The 18,562-nt window shown below is 44.4% G+C and overlaps 1 protein-coding gene across 4 annotated transcripts in view; it reads right to left on the minus strand.

Annotated features, from left to right (window-relative positions):
- The window catches only part of chd9 (chromodomain helicase DNA binding protein 9), a 161,420-nt gene extending 144,283 nt beyond the window's left edge, over nucleotides 1–17,137 (minus strand). For all 4 annotated transcript variants that reach the window (XM_065012043.1, XM_065012045.1, XM_065012044.1 and 1 more), the window contains exons 1-2: nucleotides 17,052–17,137; nucleotides 4,412–6,201 (exon numbers count right to left, since the gene is read on the minus strand). In XM_065012043.1, coding sequence (XP_064868115.1) covers nucleotides 4,412–6,064 — 1,653 coding nt within the window. In that variant the 5' untranslated portion in view covers nucleotides 6,065–6,201; nucleotides 17,052–17,137. The remainder of the gene's footprint in view (nucleotides 1–4,411; nucleotides 6,202–17,051) is intronic.
- Nucleotides 17,138–18,562: the final 1,425 nt, after the last annotated feature.

Genomic DNA, 18,562 nt, shown 5'->3' on the forward strand with positions numbered 1-18,562 from the left:
GGCCGATGCGCTCGTGCCAAAAGCCTCTCTCTCTTGTTTTACTTTGTAAACAATAGGTCTATTTGGAGTCTTCTCTTTTCAGCAGTAGCCATTTGCTTTCCAATCTGTGTTTTCCAGCGATTCTATTTGAATTATTGCAAAAGGCATTTTTTTGTCTGCATGCTGTTTATTAACTGACCGATTTCCCGCACGTTCAAACTGTAGGCTATGCCTTGTTATTGGGCTACATATCACAGTTAGGCACATTTTTTTTAAAGACGCTGATGTTCCTCTGTGGCTAAATGATATGCTTTCTCATGGTGTACTAGGCTATTCTGAATTGTTTTATTTATTTCTGAACAGACAGCAGTAACTCTATAACTTTGGCAAATGTATTTAAATGTATCAGGGGTGCTGCAGCTCCTCCAGAACCCTTCGCACGGCTATGATTCTATAAGGAAATAAATGATGAAGTGCAACACTGGAGAGATCAGCGTTGCAGGCTCATTCATGTCTATCAGAGCAGAGAGGGAGAGAGATCATAGAAAGTGAATCTCGCTCCAGTTCTGTGAGAGACACAGGCGCGCATCTCACACAGGCACAGCCACGCGTTGGTCTCAAACATGGGTTACAATTTTGCACAAACCATAAGCCCAACCCAAATCAGGCCCGGGCTGGGGGGTCCGGGGGGTAGGATAACTATCGAAGAGACAACTTGAATTAACTTTGATCGCTTTTATTCAAATTTTTACATTGCAAAAAGTGAAAATAATTTTTCATCCCATGAGACCTCTCCTTTTTGGACTGTTTCGTTGGATTATGGTTTGCATATTAATCGCTGGACAAACACAGGGCCATGGGGTGAGACAGGGCCAGACACAGGACCAGTAGTGAGACAGGGCCAGAGACAGGGAGTGAGACAGGGACAGACACAGGATCAGGGAGTGAGACAGGGCCAGAGACAGGGAGTGAGACAGGGACAGACACAGGATCAGGGAGTGAGACAGGGCCAGAGACAGGGCCAGGGACAGACACAGGATCAGGGAGTGGGCCAGAGACAGGGAGACAGACACAGGACCCGTAGTGAGACAGGGCCAGAGACAGGGAGTGAGACAGGGCCAGACACAGGACCAGTAGTGAGACAGGGCCAGAAACAGGGAGTGAGACAGGGCCAGACACAGGATCAGGGAGTGAGACAGGGCCAGAGACAGGGAGTGAGACAGGGACAGACACAGGATCAGGGAGTGAGACAGGGCCAGAGACAGGGAGTGAGACAGGGCCAGACACAGGACCAGTAGTGAGACAGGGCCAGACACAGGGAGTGAGACAGGGCCAGAGAGTGAGACAGGGCCAGACACAGGGAGTGAGACAGGGTCAGAGACGGGACCAGGGAGTGAGACAGGGCCAGACACAGGACCAGGGAGTGAGACAGGGCCAGACACAGGGAGTGAGACAGGGCCAGAGTCGGGACCAGGGAGTGAGACAGGGCCAGAGATGGGACCAGGGAGTGAGACAGGGCCAGAGACGGGACCAGGGAGTGAGACAGGGCCAGACACGGGACCAGGGAGTGAGACAGGGCCAGCGACGGGACCAGGGAGTGAGACAGGGCCAGCGACGGGACCAGGGAGTGAGACAGGACCAGAGACAGGCAGTGAGACAGGGCCAGAGACAGGCAGTGAGACTAGGACAGGGGGGTGGGCACCACTCTATCCCCTGATGCCCTGCCTGTTCAGCAAATACAGTATCTGTTGGCTCTTCACACACCAGTGGACATGAATAGAGCAGTCTACCCATAAGCATCAACACATGGGTGGATGTTGACACAGACTGTAGGGAAGCTGGGCCTGTTCGCTGGTGTTCCATGTCCCATTTCAATTAGCGGGTGGACAAATTGGACAAATTGGCTGCTGGGTCAAAACACCAGTCTGTGCTTGAGTATTTCTACTTGCACATCGTCATCTATCACTCCAGTGTTAGTGCTAAATTGTAATAATTTCGCCTCTATGGCCTATTTATTGCCTTACTTCCCTAATCTTACTACATTTGCACACACTGTTCATAGATTTTTCTATTTTTTTTCTATTGGGTTATTGTCTGTACGTTTGTTTATTGGCCATGTCGCAGTTGTAAATGAGAACTTGTTCTCAACTGGCCTACCTGGTTAAATAAAGGTCAAATAAAATAAAAATTCAGCCTACCTGTTAGTCTAAGTGGTAGAGTTGAGAGAAGCAGAGCTATGCTGTCGAGATGGGGTAAAGACCTAGCGACTTTGGGAATCACCACTCACCACAGAGTAGCTGTGTGTGTGTGTGTGTGTGTGTGTGTGTGTGTGTGTGTGTGTGTATGTGTGTGTGTGCACTTGTTTACAATTTACAGAGCCAGTCAGAGAGAGTTCTGATGAGTGCTGAGCTGCATGTGCCAGCACCAGGGCCATGGAAGGGAACTGACACACTGTGCTGCTGCTGATCAGACATGGGTTCAAACACCATTTGAAGTCTTTAGCCTGCCTGGAGTTCCAGATGGGTGGGGTTAGTAGTTTTGGGACTATTCTATTGGTTCCATTAATCAAGCAAAGTTTAAGTATTTGACATAATATCAAATAGTATTTGAACCCAGGTCTGACATACAGTACAGACTGCTGCTGACGGTCCTCTTTGCCTGGCTGTCTGCGTCACTGTGGAGCCAGGCTAAGAGAGGTGTGTGGATGGATGTTGCTATGCTACTGGCCAGCTCTGCCCCAGGATCCACCTTGTGCCTGTCAGAGCCAGAGCAACACACTAATGCACTCTCTACCTCTCTCTGTGTCTGTCATTAGCCTCCCTCCTTCTCTCTCGCTCTCTCCTTCCCAAGCTGTCCCTCACTCACTCTCTCTGTCCATCTCTATCCCCTCTCCCTCCCTCCCCCTCCTCTCTCTCTGTCCATCTCTATCCCCTCTCCCTCCCCCTCCTCTCCCTCTGTCCATCTCTATCCCCTCTCCCTCCCTCCCCCTCCTCTCTCTCTCACTCACTCACTCACTCACTCCATCCATCTCTATCCGCTCTCCCTCCCCCTCTCTCACATACTCCCTCTGTCCATCTCTATCCTCTCTCCCCCCTCCTCTCCCTCTCTCTCACTCAAAGACACACACACACAGAAAACCACAACAGCAACCACCCCCACACTCTATCTAGCCATGTAGTGAGTGCAGTGCGCAGCAGCAAGACAGACAGACAGTCAGGCAGTGTCTCTAGCCTCTAGCCTGCCCTGACCCACATCTATAGCCTTGAGTACGCTTAGTTACTGTAAGTCCTGGAGACACAGCTGCCACTATTAATCAGGCCCTGGGACACAGCTAGGCTACGGTAATTACCTGTTGTCTGTCTATGTCCCAAAATGGCACCCTATTCTCTATTTAGTGCACTACTTTTGACCAGGGCTTTGGTCAAATATAGGGAAAAGCGTGTCATTTGGGACACAATACTGGAAGGATAGCTAGAATAGGCTGTATTATTATAATTTAAAGGAGGGCTGAGCCTCCTTCCCCTCCCTCCCTCACTCCCTCCCTCCACCTCCCCCTGATTGCAGGTGCACCAAATATGCTCATGCTCTTCCAGGGCTAGTTAAACATTACATGGGTGGGTGGCTGGCTGGTGTCTGGCTGCTGAGAGGAGTGAAAGCATGGCAAGGCTCTCTCTAGTCTCTCTGTCAGTGCAAGAGATGTATCCATTAACGTAGCTGTCACAAATACATGTCTCACTGTCAATTCTTACCATTAATTTCCAACATAGTTGGAACTGAATAGATAAAACATCCTGGATAACCAGATCTAGATTTAAATGGGAATGAACTGAGAAATCATTTGACATTTGACAATTCGCTTCATCAATCCCCTCCTGCCCATGTGGTCAAGGGGAAGGACAACTATTAGCACCAACAACCACAACTATTCTATACATCTGCAATGTGTATTTCTTCCCCTGTAGTAATACATTAAAGCTGCAAAATGTAACTTTTTGAATGACCTGACCAAATTCACATAGAAATGTGACATAGATCTGTCATTCTCAATGAAAGCAAGAAGTCGTAGATCTGTTCTATGTGGGCTATTTCTAAGTTTCATTTTGCGTCTTTTACTTACGTTTTTGTACACCAGCTTCAAACAGCTGAAAATACAATATTTTAGGTTATGGGAAATATATTTCACAGTGGTTTAGATGGTACAGTGACTATACTTGCTTGTTTTGTCACATAAACTGAAATTAGAATTGTAGCATCCAGGAAATGGCGGAGCGATTTATGCATAGTGCATCTTTAAATAGATGAATGAAGGAGAACTCTGCAGAATCTGGATAACTAGGTACTTCATCCATATCATCCTTTCTGAGTCTGTCAGCATATGTCAGCCTAGCCAGCCTCAGACTGAAAGCAAGTGTTAATGGCCCAATGGGTTTACCTGTATCTTGTAGTCCATGGATATGGAGATCCTTTCTTCCTCCTTCATCTCTTCTTCTTCCTCTCCCTTTCCATTCCTTTCTCCATCCTCACCATTGGTCCACGAACAGTTGGAGTCGTGGTGGTCGTGCTGACTAAGGGCAGCCTCCAGCTGAGGCAGCAGCTCATCAGCCAGCAGGTCCGGAGCCTCCAAGCCTTCAAAGCCCCCTCCTTGGGCCTCCACCTCCCCTTGCAGCCCTGCCAGGCTAACCTCTAGAGACACGTAGCCGTTAGTGGTAGTGGTGCTGGCCGGAGGTCTGGTAACTTCCAAGTTAGATCCACAGTTCTGGGGCTGGTGCTGGTCTGGAACGAGCTGGCTGACTGCACTGGGGTAGCAGCTCATGGCCTGGCCAAACATCTCAGATGAGTCGTAGTTCCCTAAGGTCTGCCTGGAGCAGCGCAGAGCCCGGAAGGGACATTCGTCCTCAGCCTGGCTGACTGGGACCTGTTTGGGCTGATGATGCTGAGTCATCCCTGGAGCAGACGAAAACGCACATCCAGCTCCCACGAGAGAGAGTTCAGGCACTGAGGAGGGCAGGGGAGTGGTGGTGGGGATCATGGACACTGGGGCTAAAGAGAGAGGCTGGCTCAGGCTGGAGATGCCAGGCTGTCCCTGGCCAGGGAAGGAGTACTGGGAGGGAGGGTAGGTGGTGGTGGAGCTCACTGAGCAGGAGGACAGGGTGTGAGCCATGGGGGAGCAGGTCTGCATGGAGAAGGACATGCTAGAGTCCTCTGGCCCTACCCCAGGAAAGGCCCCCTGCACCAGCTGGTAGCCACCCTGCTGTGGTGAATTTCCAGCCAGCGAGGCATTGGGGGTTTCCACATTAGCTGTGGCCAGAGCCCCTGAGTTAGGCACAGCCCTGGAGTGGAACTGGGTCCCCCCGGTGGTACGCTGCTGGTTGTGTGATGCTGGCTGTTGGTTGGCCTGGTGGAAGGGGAAGCTGTGGTGCTGCTGGGGCAGAGACTGAGGGTTCACTACCTGTTGACGAAGGTGCTGCTGCTGCCGCTGGTTCAGAAGCTGGTGTTGCTGCTGTAACTGCTGCACTTGTTGTTGCTGAAGTTGTTGTTGACAAGGGTGATGCTGCTGCTGTGGCTGTTGCTGTCGGAGGTGATGCTGTTGGTTGTGGAGTTGCTGCTGCTGTTGTTGATGTAGTTGTTGCTGTTGCTGGGGCACTGAGTGGTAGAGGTTCCCGTTCTGGTCCTGGTTGCCCCACATGGGGCTGCTGTTGGAAAACAACGCGTTGGATTGGGGTGCCTGACCAATTGAGCGTCCATGGAACTGGGTATGCTGTGCTGCTATCATCCCTCCACCACCCACACCCTCAGAGCCAGCGAAGGGCTGTCCCATGGAGTTCTGGGCCTTCATGCCCGGAAAATGCCCCATCTGCTGCCCATAAGCCATGCTCTGTTGGGTGGAGGAGGGCATGGAGGTGGGTATCATCCCGGGGTGTTTCCCTGCCCCTATCGGCTCCACCTGTAGGGGCTCAAAGCCTGCGCTGAGGTTGAGCTCATCCACCAGCGAGGGTCCAGGGGAGAAGCCCTCCTCAGCCAACCCGTCCAGCCCTCCCACAAACAGGTTGGGGTCGTCAAAGAAGTCCATGATGGGATCTGTCATGGCCCACGGACCAGGGTCAGTCTTCCGGAGACCAGTCCCTCACGTTGGACCTCTGCTGGTTTCTAGCTGGTGCTGAGGAGCGCCACGTGTTACTGAGCTACAGTATGTCCATCACAGACTGGCTCTGGAGAGAAAAACTAAGACAAAACCTCAAGTCAGATTTAACAGAGAGAAGAAAAACATGCATCTTTAAACATGTCTCGTTCATACTGAGCTGTGTGTGGGCTGCACAATAAAGAGATTTTCAGTTGTCAAATAGATTTTATTTAGCCTGTCTCTTTTTGATGTTCATCCTGTTTTTCAAATCAATAAACTTCTAGTTGTTTTCAATATCTCCATACACCTCTACCTCATATACACTACAATAAGCAATTTATTACCATAACAGACGCTCTCAGCCACATAAACGTCATCAGTGAAAACAGCGGCTGCCAAAAAGCCAAGTAATGGCTAGGTCAGACAGGCCTGGGATAAATTTGGCACTGTCAATTATCTCTGGTTGGCAGCAGGTAGTTGTGTGGTAACGCATCTGATCTGATCTAAACTGAATCAACTGCCAGACAGACCAACAGCCAGGTGCCTCTAGTCTTCCTCGGTTCAAAGCCCCCTGATGCGATCAGCCTCAGCCCAGTGACTGTGCTGTGGCTGCTATCTACCGAGCCGTCTGTCTGCTAGTAGCTACTGAATGTGTGGGAGGAAGGTGCAGACAGACAGATAGACAGCTGATGCTGTTTGTGTCAACAGCCAAGGAGGTTGGCTCAGGATGCATCTAACCACAGACCAATGACCAATAGAAGATGAAGGAACACTTGTGTTAGTCAAGACCTGCTGACTCATACTCACCACACACACTCACCTCACTACAAACACTTTGACATGCCTTCCTGAATGTACAGTCATGGCTCTCACAAGTCTTCTGATACAGAGGGGGGGGGCATACAACTGAGATCCAATGCTTCAACCACAACTCGTCAACCTCTGCTAAGGTTAAGTGGGGTAGTGGGTAGGCTTGGGCAGTATACCGTATATACCGTATACCGGGGTATTTGGAAATAGCCACGTGATGGGTTTTCAATACTATTAACTATTTGTTTCAAATTTCACGTGTTTGTTTGTAAATGGCACAAAGCGGGAGCAGGTGAGTCCAGCTGTGTATTGACAGGGGTTGAGTTTTATATTGAAAGGCAAGTGTTTTGTTGCTTCAATAGAGTGATCAGGGATGTGCAACTATAGTTTTCCTTCACAGAAAATACATTAGTGCAACACATTCGGCAGAATATAGCTTCATTTTCATCAGATGACAACAGAAGCGCAACGCTATTAGGCTGGCAGTCACACAAGTAGGCTAAATGAGCTTACAATGAACATGCAAGGTATTTTTTTGCAAAAACAATGCATGGCCATCATATTTCTGTTTATTATAGAAAGAATGTGGCTAGCTACATTTCCTAATGTTTTTCTTCAAGTTAATCTGGAGAAAAGTAGGCTGGCTACACTGAGAAAAGCACCACAGAAAAGTAGCTACATCAGAACGCTGTCTGCTGATTGAACGCTCTTAGCGAATTCTCTTCCAAGTGCAACTGAAGCACAAAATGAGTCTGATGCCATGTAGAAATTATGGAGCATTTTAAATTTGCGTTTACAAAATGCAGCAATATATTTCTTATGCGTTTTATCTTTTCTTCCTGCATGGAAAAGTGAAGAATTCTGCATTAATGTGACCCCTACGTTTAACTTGATGGTTATCTAAGTAAGTGGCAAAATGAATAAGGTGACATGGCATCCATCACGGCTTTCTGCCGTGTTTGAAAAGTCAAAGCCCTTTGGATGAGTTATCTGTACAGCTGCCACTGCTGTCTTTTGATTTCCTTGTGTTTTTTTCTCCTCTCAGTTCTCAGCCTGTCTTCTTCCTCTAAGCAGAGCAAGCAGGCCTGTTGCCCTAGAGACTCCAGACTCCAGACAGATACAGCACGTACACATGCTGCTCCAGAGCCAGTACTGTTTATTGCACAATGTCTCTCGTTCACATTCGTTTGTAAATGTCCAAACTCACAAAAAATTACATTCAGTAGCTCTTACATATAGATGTATAACTTTATAGCTGGGCTGCCTGTCTTTGCAATATTATTTTTTTCCATTTGCGCTTGTTAGCATATTTAGCTAGCAGCCTCCATGGTAAAACCGTACATCTCGGGATGAGAGAAGGATGATATGAAGATATGAAAATCTGCATACTGCCCAGCCCTAGTAGTGGGGCTGTCCTTGGCTATGATGAAACCTTACTTTTTACTCATTGTTACAAAGGCCAAGTATGCCATATGACACAAGCACACAACCAAGACAATACACACGATTCATACAGGAAGCATCAAGACTTAACCCTAACATGGTTACTGTGAATCATTAATGTAGCCTTACTCATCTTCATAAATGACAGATGTTATGGAATGGAGGTTCAGCACAACATGGACAGCTATAGCAGTTAGAACTGTGTTTAACAGGAGCACCAGATAGCAGGGGCCAGATCATATCCCATGCCCAGCTCTTGGCTATACTAGAGCTCTGTTCTCATGTGACTAGCAGCCAGCCCAGGAGTAGGAGAGTATTATTTTCTCTTGCAACACAGACCTACAGCTGAGGGCAGGCTAGGCATGAAAAGAGAACTCCCATCGCTCTCAGTCACTTAGCAGGGCTCCATTGTAACTGACAATGAGCAGAATGGCCAGGCCTAATTCTCCCAAACAGACAGGAAAATCTGATCACTCAATTAGAGGTAACATCAGACCAGAATCCTACCTGGGCCGCTCAACAAACTGAATGAGTAATCAGGGGTAGGTTAAGTAGCTTATCTGAGCCGCATAGAGTTTTTCCTGCTGCTGATTCTTCGTCTTGTATTAGTTGGGACCAATGATGAACTGTAGAACCTAAGCTATATGATGTACAATACAACCAGTTATAGGCTGTCTATGGTTGAGACTAGGGCTGTCCCACACTAAATAATAGCTTGGTAGACCGAAAGTCGTCATTTTTAAATGTGTATTCTTCCATATATAGACACACCCAATGTATTTTAATACAATCAACTATATATGCATTGAGCTTGTATGATGCTTTAAGAGTAGTTTTTGATTAAATAAGACACAAATGACCCAAGAGGGAGCCAGAGATGAAGATAATCAGAAGAAGAAAAACTTAACCTGACCATCCTCCTCCCGCTCCTACTGGCTTTTGCAGATTCTGCAGCTACTCTCCTGAAGTTGCCGGTAATAGGTTACACGAGTCGGTAACCTTTCTGAAGTGAAATGTTATTTTATCTTACAATTTCTACTGACCTGCATGCCAGTTATGGTTTATTGATGGCGCCAGAGGAGATGGCCGCCGTTTTACGGTCTCCTAACAAATTGTGCTATTATGTGGGGGGTTTTCATGATATTTGTAAATTATTTTGTACATATTGTTTCTGCAACCGTATCTTACAACAGAAAAGAGCTTCTGGATATCAGGACAGCGATCACTCACCTCGGATTAGATTAGATTTATTCAACACCAACAACAACAACAAGCAGGACTCACACGATATTCTCCAAACACCACACAGGGCAGACATCCCAATTATTCTCAAAAGGAAGCGACGCAGAGGACGAAGAGCCGGATGCCTCGCCCGGACCCGCAGAAGACAACTAGGAAAGCTGCCATTACCGTCAATATTACTCGCCAACGAGCAATCATTGGACAATAAACTAGATGAGGTACTATCACGAATATCCTACCAACGGGACATCAAAAACTGCAATATCCTATGTTTCACAAAATCGTGGCTGAATGAAGACATGGATATTCAGCTAGCGGGATACACGCTGCACCGGCAGGATAGAACAGCATACTCCGGTAAGACGAGGGGGGGGCGGTCTGTGCATGTTTGTAAACAAGAGCTGGTGCACGAAATCTAAGGAAGTCTCTAGATTTTGCTCACCTGAAGATAGTATATTGTGATAAATTGCAGGCCACACTACTTACCTAGAGAGTTCTCAGCTAAACTTTTCGTGGCTGTTTATTTACCACCACAAACAGATGATGGCACTAAGACCGCACTCAGTCAGCTGTATAAGGAAATAAGCAAACAGGAAACCACTCACCCAGAGGCGGCGCTCCTAGTGGCCGGAGACTTTAACTTCTTGAGTGCAGGTGGCAGGATTTTTGTTTTTGGCAAAAAAAACGTACCCATTTGAAACTGCCTATTTCTCAGGCCCAGAAACTAGAATATGCATATACTCAGTCAGAGTAGGATAGAAAACACTCTAAAGTTTCCAAAACTGTCAAAATATTGTCTGTGAGTATAACAGAACTGATATTGCAGGCAAAAACCTGAGGAAAATCCAACAAGAAAGTGCTGTTTTTCCTGAAAGCTCTCTGTTCCATTGAATGCCTTGCCTCCATTTAAAGGGATATCAACCAGATTCATTTTCCTATGTTTTCCTCAAGGTGTCAACAGTCTTTAGACATAGTTTCAGGCTTTTATTTTGAAAAATGAGCGAGAAAGATCACCATCAGTGGATAGCTGGGTGTTCGCAGAGTTTTGCTTGCGCAACAAAGTGGGGCAGCCATTGTCTCTATCTCTCCTATTGAAAAGCTACAGTCCCAGTTGATATATTATTGATTATATATTTTAAAAACAACCTGAGGGTTGATTATAAAAAAACGTTTGACATGTTTCTGTGGACATTACGGATACTATTTGGAATTTTCGTCTGCGATGTAGTGACTGCTCGAGCCTGTGGATTTCTGAATATAACGCGCCAAACAAATGGAGGTATTTTGGATATAAAAATAATATTTTTGGAACAAAAGGAACACATATTGTGTAACTGGGAGTCTCGTGAGTGTAAACATCCGAAGATCGTCAAAGGTAAGCAATTTAATTTAATGCTTTTCTGACCAATCTACTTGGCTGCTAGCTGTTTGTAATATTTTGTCTACTGAGAGAGATGTTCTTACATAAACGCTTGTTATGCTTTCGCTGAAAAGCTGTATTGAAATCTGACACGCCAGGTGGATTAACAACAAGCTAAGCTTTGTTTTGCTATATTGCACTCATGAAAATTAAATATTTTTAATTTGAATTTGGTGCGCTGCAATTCAGCGGGTGTTGATGAAATGATCCCGCTAACGGGATGGGTGCATCAAGAAGTTGATGTAGGGAAACTTAAATCAATTCTACCAAATCTCTATCAACATGTTAAATGTGCAATCAGAGGGAAAAAAATTCTAGATCACCCGTACTCCACACACAGAGACGCGAACAAAGCTCTCCCTCGCCCTCCACTCTATCCTCCTGATTCCTGCTTACAAGCAAATATTAAAGCAGGAAGCACCAGTGACTCTGTCTATAAAAAAACGGTCAGATGAAGCAGATGCTAAACTACAGGAAAGTTGGAGACTTTTATCTCCCTCACCAACTTTAAACATCTGCTATCTGAGCAGCTAACCGATCGCTGCAGCTGTACATAGTCCATCGTAAATAGCCCACCCAATTTACCTACCTCATCCCCATACTGTTTTTATTTATGTACTTTTCTGCTCTTTTGCACACCAGTATCTCTACCTGCACATGACCATCTGATCATGTATCACTCCAGTATTAATCTGCTAAATTGTAATTATTCGCCTACCTCCTCATGCCTTTTGCACACAATGTATATAGACTCTTTTTTTTTCTTTTTCTACTGTGTTATTGACTTGTTTATTGTTTACTCCATGTGTAACTCTGTGTTGTCCTCTGTTCACACTGCTATGCTTTATCTTGGCCAGGTCAGTTGTAAATGAGAACTTGTTCTCAACTAGCCTACCTGGTTAAAAAAAGGTGAAATAAAAAAATAAAAAATAAAAATGGCACTGTAAAGTTGTATTCAGCGCACGTGACAAATAAACTTTGATTTGAACAAATACAAGTAACAATGGAGGTGAAGGCATGGTTGGAACCTGTAGGCTAAATGCTTTAGGCATAAAGAGAGACAACAGGTTAGAGAACAAATGTAGCTGTCAGTCAGACCTGTCTGCCAGCTCAAGCGAATGAGATCACTTGTGACAATGTACAACGTTAACAGATGAAGCAAGCAGGCTGCTTATAACTTTAATTTTGGGCAACAGGGTTCGGTAGCTGGCCAGCTAGTTTTTTCAATAGGAGAACAACAAGGATTCCTTAATCATTGTTAAGAATATTGAAAATGACTGCAGTTTATACTGGTCATTCTTTTCAGGCTGGTTAGATTGGTGCTAGCTAGGTACCAAGCTAAAGCTAGCTAGCTAACCCAGAAGTTGCTAATAACGTCTGTATCTAAGAAACAGTTGAAGTCTGAAGTTTACAAACGCCTTAGCCAAATACATTTAAACTCAGTTTTTCACAATTCCTGCCATTTAATCCAAGTACAAATTACCTGTCTAAGGTCAGTTAGGATCACCACTTTATTTTAAGAATTTGAAATGTCAGAATAATAGTAGAGAAATATTTATTTCAGCTTTGATTTCTTTCATCACATTCCCAGTGGGTCAGAAGTTTACATACACTCAATTAGTATTTGGTAGCAGCATTGCCTTTAAAATGTTTAACTTGGGTCAAACGTTTTGGGTAGCCTTCCACAAACTTCCCACAATAAGTTGGGTGAATTTTGGTCCATTCCTCCTGACAGAGCTGGTGTAACTGACTTCAATATATCCACAATTTCCCTACCTCGTGATGCCATCTATTTTGTGAAGTGCACCAGTCCCTCCTGCAGCAAAGCATCCCCACAACAAGACGCTGCCACCCTCGTGCTTCACGGTTGGGATGGTGTTCTTCGCCTTGCAAGCATCCCCATTTTTCCTCCATACATAACGATGGTCATTATGGCCAAACAGTTCTATATTGTTTTTCATCAGATCCCAGAGGACATTTCTCCAAAAAGTATGATCTTTGTCCCCATGTGCACTTGCAAACCGTAGTCTGGCTTGTTTATGGCGGTTTTGGAGCAGTGGCTTCTTCCTTGCTGAGTGGCCTCTCAGGTTATGTCTATATAGGACTCGTTTTACTGTTGATATAGATACTTTTGTACCCGTTTCCTCCAGCATCTTCACAAGGTCCTTTGCTGTTGTTCCGGGATTGATTTGCACTTTTCGCACCAAAGTATGTTCATCTCTAGGAGACAGAACGAGTCTCCTTCCTGAGCGATATGACGGCTGCATGGTCCCATGGTGTTTATACTTGCGTACTGTTGTTTGTACAGATAAACGTGGTACCTTCAGGCGTTTGGAAATTGCTCCCAAGGATGAACCAGACTTGTGGAGGTCTACAATTTTTCTTCTGAGGTCTTGGCTGATTTCTTTTGATTTTCCCATGATGTCAAGCAAAGAGGCACTGAGTTTGAAGGTAGGCCTTGAAATACATCCACATGTACACCTCCAATTGACTCAAATTGTCAATTAGCCTATCAGAAGCTTCTAAAGCCATGACATAATTTTCTGGAATTTTCCAAGCTGTTTAAAGGCACAGTCAACTTAGTGTAAGTAAACTTCTGACCCACTGGAACTGTGATACTGTGAATTATAAGTGAAATAATCTGTCTGTAAACAATTGCTGGGAAAATTACTTGTGTCATTCACAAAGCAGATGTCCTCACCGACTTGCCAAAACTATTGTTTGTTAACAAGAAATTTGTGGAGTGGTTGAAAAACTAGTTTTAATGACTCCAAACGAAGTGTATGTAAACTTCCGACTTCCACTGTATTTGCAAACATTTTTGATCCTGCTCATTTGATTCTGATCTAATTTCAAATGTTCACACAGATATTTTCTCATTCGGTCAAACAAATAATGCCTTATTACCAATGCAGTATTGTACAGCTTTGACAGTAATGGTGGCGGTTGGCTTGCACGTGCAAATTCAGCACACATAGAATTGTTTTATTTGACGTGTCAAATTAAAATCTTGTGACGCAAAAACCCAAACGGCGATCCATAATTTATTCACATTGCTTTACAAAATTGTTTTGCTTATTGTGTATATTACATTTGTTTTATTTGATGACTTTTTTATTTTACTCAAAGTCATCATCTCATCTCTATAGAGCTGCAACCTATGCTGTCTGACAAAATCACTATTTTGTAGTTCTTCAAAGTAAATAAGACATACTTTATGACTGCTGAACACCAACTATCAATCACTTTGATCATGTATTTTCAGGTAGAGATACTGCACAAAGCAACAGCTGCTCTCTATATCACCTCACGATTGTGCATTCTTCTGTCTCTACAGTAGCTGGCGTGAAAGAAACACAGACCGGACTAGTAGATGCGCAATGGATTATGGTCACTGTAGTTAATTACCACATTTTATGCACTAAACTATGTAGAATATTGGCCTGTTGGAAACAACAACTCCCTACTACATTGAACAGTTCAGGCTAGATCTGATGTATCTCTAGAGAAACTGTGCAATGTGCGCATTAAGCTCACCGAAGAAGAAAAAAATTAGAAATGCAATGAACCAACGTCTGTCAATCAGTTATTTTGCTTAATCGCTCAGCACTACCATTAGGTGTAGCTTTAGCAGAGATGCCAAGAACCGTAAATTCCGGTTTTCAGGGGAAATGGAAGAGAGCGTGCGTCTGTGACACGACTTCCCTTCAATTAACAAGGAGACAATCCATCTTAACTCTTCCTTCACATTTACTAGATTGATTGAACAGTGCAGAAGGGAACATCGAGACATTTATTTTATTTTTATTCTCATCAAGACCAGAATCTTCAGGATCTAGTTTCAGACATTGTTTTTTTAAATTGCATGTAGTAGGTAGGCTATGACTTTGCTTATAAATGCTGGGTTTGTGAAGCATCTATGTAGTTCTTATGAAGACTTTATGCAGTCTAGAAAGTCTTTATAAATTGACGTTGAACCCAGATCTGCAGTGAAACTAGCTCTAGTTAATCTCTGGAGTTAAGATTTAGCTACAGTGAAACCCACTTTAAAATGTAAAACATAATTCATAGCCAAATCGAATGTCGACTATTTTTTGGCTGGTTTATCTGTAGGCTCTACCCTCAAAGTATTGGGTAATAACCGGTTCACCAATAACAAAACCCCCACCTGAATCAACTTTTCTTTTGTTAAAAAAGCATAATTGGACAATGGAGATTAATTTAACTCTCCAAGAAAACGGATCAAGGCCATTCCTCTAAGTTTCTTCCTAGGTTTTGGCCTTTCTATGGAGTTTTTCCTAGCCACCGTGCTTCTACACCTGCATTGCTTGCCGTTTGGGGTTTTAGGCTGGGTTTCTGTACAGCACTTTGAGATATCAGCTGATGTAAGAAGGGCTATATAAATAAATTCGATTTGATTCCAGAGCACATTCAACAGGTCCCATCATAGTCTGTGCAATATAAATGCATTCGTGTTTGTGCTGCGCTTCCTGCTTACATTTAGTCTCCAACTGGTCACACATTGGTTGAATCAACGTTGTTTACACGTCATTTCAATTAAATTACATTGAACCAACGTGGAATAGACGTTGAATTGAAGTCTGTGCCCAGTGGGCTAGCTACCTCTGCAAGCTGCTTGCTTCTTTGTTTGTTTACCATGAGTCTATGCCTCTTTGCCTCAAGTAGCATGATATCGCCAACCCACTATACACAACAAACAAATAGGCGTTGTCAATTTCAGAGTCCTGGTGACTTATCTAAGCACCCTAAACAAAAAAATACAGATAACAAGTGCAGCGACAACAACGAAATAGAGACAGAAACGATGTAGCATCAAACTGTCCAAACTCACAAACCCGTCGTCTGTCGACGATCCAACTCCATGGATTCAGGAATCAAAATATTATTTGCACAACACTACATCTACGTGCAACGGACATCCATGATGATCATCAATCGGCTTTAATCAACTGTCTGCTGATTACACTAGTTTGTAATGACGCGAAATAGGAATAATCCCAAGAATTTCGGTATTATTACGAAGTAAGAAAGGTTAATAAGTATCGTATTGCATTGTTGAATTTTACTTTAGAATAGGTTCTAGAATCCCTCAATTAACCACACCTGGTTTATGTGGCACAGCGAGAATCTGTAACAATGAACCCATGATAGAATAAGCCAGTCTGTAATGGCCACTAACCTCAGCATCCTCTGAGTGCAGCTATTATGGCTCGTGGCTATCTGAGCATCGAATCTTCACAATAGCCTTGCTGCACCTCCTAGTAAAAGGCTGTTTGGCACTCGATGTGTTTCCCTGTCACAACAGGTAGCTAGCTACCTAGTTAGAGAAATTAGCTGAATCTTAACTTTCTGAATCTGAAAGACAGGTGGCAAGCCTTAGGGATTTTTCCCACCATCTGTTCTTCTCGAGACTCGAATCGTACACGTGTCTTTCATCCACTTGTCTTTCATCCAAGCCCCTCTCCTCTCGACTTCAGTGGTGTCGTGACGCCTCTGCTGAGTAGGAGAGGAGGGAAGAGCTGGATGGGGGTCGACAGTCATTCATTAGGAACAATACAATAGATTGACCACAGACAATCAAACCAGCTGTTCATGGACCCGATCGAGTTTCGTTGAGACTCCCGACTTATATCACTTTACCCTCTGCATGCACATTCATTGCAACGATGCTGAGCTGGCTCGAGGCTCGTACCCTCACACCGGGTCGCTGTCAGTTCAGGACCACCATAACGAAGCGCCGTCAATAACTTTAGTAACACGAGCGCAATATTTAGAACTCTGAGAAACCACTATGGAAATGGTATAATTTACAACGTTCCGCGAGCCATTTTATTGATATTGTAGCTAGTTGGGCGCTTTTCAGACCGGGATTCCCACTGCTAAGGTAACGTTAGTGACCACAGCTGAGCGTCACTGTCTCTCAGTCATTAGAATTACAGTTTGCTCTCAGAGTTAAAAGCTCTGTGTGGAGCCAATACTTTCTATTTATGACGAGAAAATTATTTTATTACTTACCGAAGTGAAGCAAAATCCGTTGACTGAAAATTATAAGAGCGAAGTTAACTAGTTGACCACAGCGGGTCTACTGCTGCTGGCGTGACGAATCGATGATGACATAATTTGCATATCAGTTACTTGCTCTCTGATTGGACAGTTGAGGACTCGTTCAATTTTTATCATCTCAGATTACATTTGGAGCCGGTTCCACATGGACAACATTTCATATTCAAATTTGTCATAATAACTCCTCATATGTAAAATAAAATAAGAAATATTAGACTAAATTGGTTATAAAGGCATGACACACAAGATGGCCGCGGTAGGGTTGAAGCCAATCCGCGGAGGTTTTACTTTGATTACACAAACCTGTAGTCTCCCGAATAATACTGTTGACTCTGACAGGCGAGATAGTGAGAAAAAAAACATGGCAAGCTGTCGGTGTGTGGTGACCCCCAATGGCTCTTGACGGTACTGCTAAACCAAGTCACTATGGTCCTGACGTGGAACCGTAAATCTATGCATGACAGCATGAGACCAGAAATAGTGAAAAGGTTTTCTAAAATCTATGAGATCCAACCAGATTTTTCACACATGCGCTCCTTTTTATTAATCCGAAAGTAAAATCAAAGCACATGCATTAATTCTGAAAGAATTACTGGGGAAAGTTAATCAACTTTTTTGGCCTCTGCGTGCCTCTGTTGGCCTCGAAATTGCGTCACCCTCCAAACACATTTTTAGATGAAGCATAAATTGTGTCATAGCAAACGTGTCAGTTCATTTTTCAACACTAACATATTTTAGTATGTTCACCCCTGGTTATCAACCTCTCCAGTTAATTTACTTAGAGCAAATGTATGCTTGATCTGAAAATGTGGTTGATGGATGGTGTGACGCATTTGCGGAGTCACGTAGAGGCCAAGTTGAGTTCTGTACCACATTGCCCTGCGGCTCAAATTTTGTAACAATGAAGTGGGCTCCATATAGCTCCGCATTGACATGATCGGTTGACCGTAGGTCGGGCGGGAGGTCCTGTATTAAATACAACTCGCTTCCTTGACATCAGCTCTGGAAGTATGAATGCCCTGGCTTCTGGGGAGGCATATCACCATAAATGCTACATGACCAATGCAGACATCAGATTGACCATTCAGTGCCTTTAAGAGTTGAATACCCCTGGTCTATAAGTAACCCATCTACCGTTTAAATCACTCAGTGAGGAAATCCAACATGACCCACACACCCTTATGTGATTAATAAAGGCTACTTAGATCGCCACAGCTAGTCCAATGAAAACCGTGCTTAGCTCAAACCTAAATCACAACATACATGTACATCGCAGCAGTCTAAGGCACTACATCTGTGCTTGAGGCGTCACTAGACACCCTGGTTCGATTCCAGGTTGTACCATAGGACAGCGTACAATTGGCCCAGCGTCGTCCCGGGTTTGGCCATCATAGTTAAGAACCAATTCTTATTTACAGACTTGCCTAGTTAAAGGGTTAAACAAATAAAAATATATACAGTCA

This window comes from Oncorhynchus nerka, linkage group LG27 (assembly GCF_034236695.1).
Source record: "Oncorhynchus nerka isolate Pitt River linkage group LG27, Oner_Uvic_2.0, whole genome shotgun sequence".
NCBI lineage: Eukaryota > Metazoa > Chordata > Actinopteri > Salmoniformes > Salmonidae > Oncorhynchus > Oncorhynchus nerka.